This window comes from Penaeus chinensis, chromosome 10 (assembly GCF_019202785.1).
Source record: "Penaeus chinensis breed Huanghai No. 1 chromosome 10, ASM1920278v2, whole genome shotgun sequence".
NCBI lineage: Eukaryota > Metazoa > Arthropoda > Malacostraca > Decapoda > Penaeidae > Penaeus > Penaeus chinensis.
The window spans coordinates 35,464,437-35,469,436 of NC_061828.1; the positions used below are offsets into that span (position 1 = coordinate 35,464,437).

The 5,000-nt window shown below is 36.8% G+C and overlaps 1 protein-coding gene across 5 annotated transcripts in view; it reads left to right on the plus strand.

The window, feature by feature from the left end:
* LOC125029486 (E3 ubiquitin-protein ligase LRSAM1-like) overlaps positions 1-5,000 on the plus strand; it is a 22,765-nt gene that overhangs the window by 7,695 nt on the left and 10,070 nt on the right. For all 5 annotated transcript variants that reach the window (XM_047619393.1, XM_047619396.1, XM_047619391.1 and 2 more), the window contains exon 2: positions 2,700-4,379. In XM_047619393.1, coding sequence (XP_047475349.1) covers positions 2,814-4,379 — 1,566 coding nt within the window. In that variant the 5' untranslated portion in view covers positions 2,700-2,813. The remainder of the gene's footprint in view (positions 1-2,699; positions 4,380-5,000) is intronic.

Sequence of the window (5,000 nt, forward strand, 5' to 3'; positions counted from 1 at the left end):
ACACACATACACACATACACACATACACACATACACACATACACACATACACACATACACACATACACACATACACACATACACACATACACACATACACACATACACACATACACACATACACACATACACACATACACACATACACACATACACACATACACACATACACACATACACACATACACACATACACACATACACACATACACACATACACACATACACACATACACACATACACACATACACACATACACACATACACACATACACACATACACACATACACACATACACACATACACACATACACACATACACACATACACACATACACACATACACACATACACACATACACACATACACACATACACACATACACACATACACACATACACACATACACACATACACACATACACACATACACACATACACACATACACACATACACACATACACACATACACACATACACACATACACACATACACACATACACACATACACACATACACACATACACACATACACACATACACACATACACACATACACACATACACACATACACACATACACACATACACACATACACACATACACACATACACACATACACACATACACACATACACACATACACACATACACACATACACACATACACACATACACACATACACACATACACACATACACACATACACACATACACACATACACACATACACACATACACACATACACACATACACACATACACACATACACACATACACACATACACACATACACACATACACACATACACACATACACACATACACACATACACACATACACACATACACACATACACACATACACACATACACACATACACACATACACACATACACACATACACACATACACACATACACACATACACACATACACACATACACACATACACACATACACACATACACACATACACACATACACACATACACACATACACACATACACACATACACACATACACACATACACACATACACACATACACACATACACACATACACACATACACACATACACACATACACACATACACACATACACACATACACACATACACACATACACACATACACACATACACACATACACACATACACACATACACACATACACACATACACACATACACACATACACACATACACACATACACACATACACACATACACACATACACACATACACACATACACACATACACACATACACACATACACACATACACACATACACACATACACACATACACACATACACACATACACACATACACACATACACACATACACACATACACACATACACACATACACACATACACACATACACACATACACACATACACACATACACACATACACACATACACACATACACACATACACACATACACACATACACACATACACACATACACACATACACACATACACACATACACACATACACACATACACACATACACACATACACACATACACACATACACACATACACACATACACACATACACACATACACACATACACACATACACACATACACACATACACACATACACACATACACACATACACACATACACACATACACACATACACACATACACACATACACACATACACACATACACACATACACACATACACACATACACACATACACACATACACACATACACACATACACACATACACACATACACACATACACACATACACACATACACACATACACACATACACACATACACACATACACACATACACACATACACACATACACACATACACACATACACACATACACACATACACACATACACACATACACACATACACACATACACACATACACACATACACACATACACACATACACACATACACACATACACACACACACACACACAACACACAGCACACACGCACACACGCACACACGCACACACGCACACACGCACACACGCACACACGCACACACGCACACACGCACACACGCACACACGCACACACGCACACACGCACACACGCACACACGCACACACGCACACACGCACACACGCACACACGCACACACGCACACACGCACACACGCACACACGCACACACGCACACACGCACACACGCACACACGCACACACGCACACACGCACACACGCACACACATACACACATACACACACACCACACACACACACACAACACACACTCACACACACACACACAACACACACACACACACACACACACACACACACACACACACACACAGTTTAGTTAATTTTTTGTTCCAGCAATGAAATATTATTTTGAAAACCAGGAAAAGTAAAAATCAATTTATATATTCACAGTTGCGATACTTTGTTTTTCTGTTTTTATGTTAGTTTTTTCTTTCCCAGCAAAAAACATTATATATGTGCCAGCCTGGATTGTGGTTTCTTTTGTATATAGCAGACCTGTCTAGATTGATAAATATTGTCAAAGGTTGTTCTATGAAAGCATATACATGGGGTCCATTTCCTGGAATTTTCATTTCTGGGTTACTATTAGATTTTTCTTTTAGTTCATTTTATTGTATCTTAAAGATATCCAGTAGAATTAATGTGTCCTTTCTCTTTTCAGGATTTGTAAAGCCTAAGATGAGTTCAAAGCCTTCATCATGTTTTGGCCGTAGATGAACAGAGTAATGACTCGTAACAAAGTGTTTTGTAGAGTAGGGGAGAAAGAGATGTCAGGATGCCACTTGGGTGTTTGTTCAAGAGGGAAAAATCAAACAGCATGAGTGACAAAGAAAAGCGGGCCAAGCTGGGCCTGAAGGTCGTGATGGCCCAGCAAAATCCGGAGCCTGTTTATGACCTTAGTGATTGTGCTATGGTTGAACTTCCACCAGATACCTTTGTCATGTGCAAGTTGTTGCAGAAAACTAGCCTTATTTTGAATAACAATTTAATGACAACCTTTGAGAAAGGAGGAAAGCTTCATGAGCTTGAAGCTATAGAATACTTAGACCTCAGCAACAATAAGTTGTCTCATCTTCCAGATGATATTCATAAACTAAAAAAACTTAAAGTCTTAAAGCTAGGTACCAATAAACTCAAACACTTACCATCTTCAATGGCAGATTTGTCAAGGTTACAAGAACTGGATTTGTCCACTAATAAGTTTTCCAAAGTGCCTACAAGTGTATGTGCCTTGCCCAGACTGAAAGTTCTCACCTTAACTGGGAATAGTATTTCTGTACTGCCAAAAGAATTCTGTGAGCTTCAGAAAAGCTTATGTACACTTGAGCTTGACACTGACAAGCTACAGACACCACCTCCAGAAACAGTAAATGAAGGTGTTGAAGCTGTCATGCGTTTTCTGTGTGAAAAATCTGGTATTGAATACCAAGGGCTTAGTGAAGAGCTTGATGACAGCACATCTGAATCTACCTCACCTCCAGTATCTGCTGGATTAGAGCCTGCAGAGAATCAAGAAATGCTTGACTACTTTAGAAAAAAGGCGGAACTAGTAAAAGCACAACTAGCTGCTGAGGAAGCATTCCAAGTTCAAGAACAAAAACAACTTGCACAGATTTTAAAGGACACAAATACTAATAAGCAGCAACTTTTAGAAGAACTGTCACAATCACCAGCAGAACTCCAGGATTATGAACGCAAGAAATTGGCCTTGCTGCAAGACCAATGTAACATTGAAGAGAAAATGCGTAGTGAACAGGCTGAGCAGCTGGAGAAATATTTAGCCTCATCAAATGACAAGGAAGCCTTGATTAGTAACCTGTCAGCTCAGCAGGCTGATATAGATCAAGAAGTGGAAGGTCTCGTTAGTGCAAAAGAGAGAGAGCGCCATCGTCTGTTAAAGGACCTTACATCCTCAGAACAAGAAACCGCAGCAGCTGTCCAAGAGCTCCTTACTGCTACTGCATCTCGTAGAAATGAAGATTTCCTGATCCTGTTGCAACAACAAGAACAAGAAATGCAGTCATTACTTTCAGGTATAGCAGAGGCAGCGGCTGAGCTCCGACGCTCGGAGGTAGTTGCTGCAATGAAGGCAGCTCTTGTAGAAGAAGCAGTTGCAGAGCAGAGAAGACTGGCAGTGCAAAAGGAACAGGGAAATCGTATTTGTAGCCTGCTTGAGGAGAATGATCTCGTCAATGATCATATTGAAGGAGTCATATCCACACGAATGGCTGACCAGGAAGTTTGGGTGTCAACTCTGCTGGAGGATGAAGAATGTCAAGCAGCGGCATTTAAATTGCTGTTACTGAAGAGTGATCTAAAGAGAAATAACATCTTGAGACAGGTTGGTGTTTGTCTTTGCTATTGTTTTCTGTATGTATGGAATTATATTTTTAAAGATTATGTATGCATATATTATACATATATTATACTTAATTTATACATATATACATATATATATATTATATATATAATATATATATATGATATATATATATGATATATATATATGATATATATTCTATATATATGTATATATATGTATATATAATATATATAAAATATATATATATTATATATATAATATATATATATAATATATGTATATATATATTTAAATATATATATATATACATATATATATATATATATATATATATATATATATATATATATATATTACATTACATTACATTACATTACATTACGTTACATTGCATTGCATTATTCTATTATTCTTTACTATTATATTATATCATAGTACAGTATATTATAGCATATTATAGTATATATATCATATCATATCTTATATAATATATAATATATCATATTATGTTATATTGTATTATATATATATTATGTAAATGTATTATATATATATATTATATATATATGTATTATATATATACACACACATACATATATACATATACACATATACACATATACACATATACACATATAC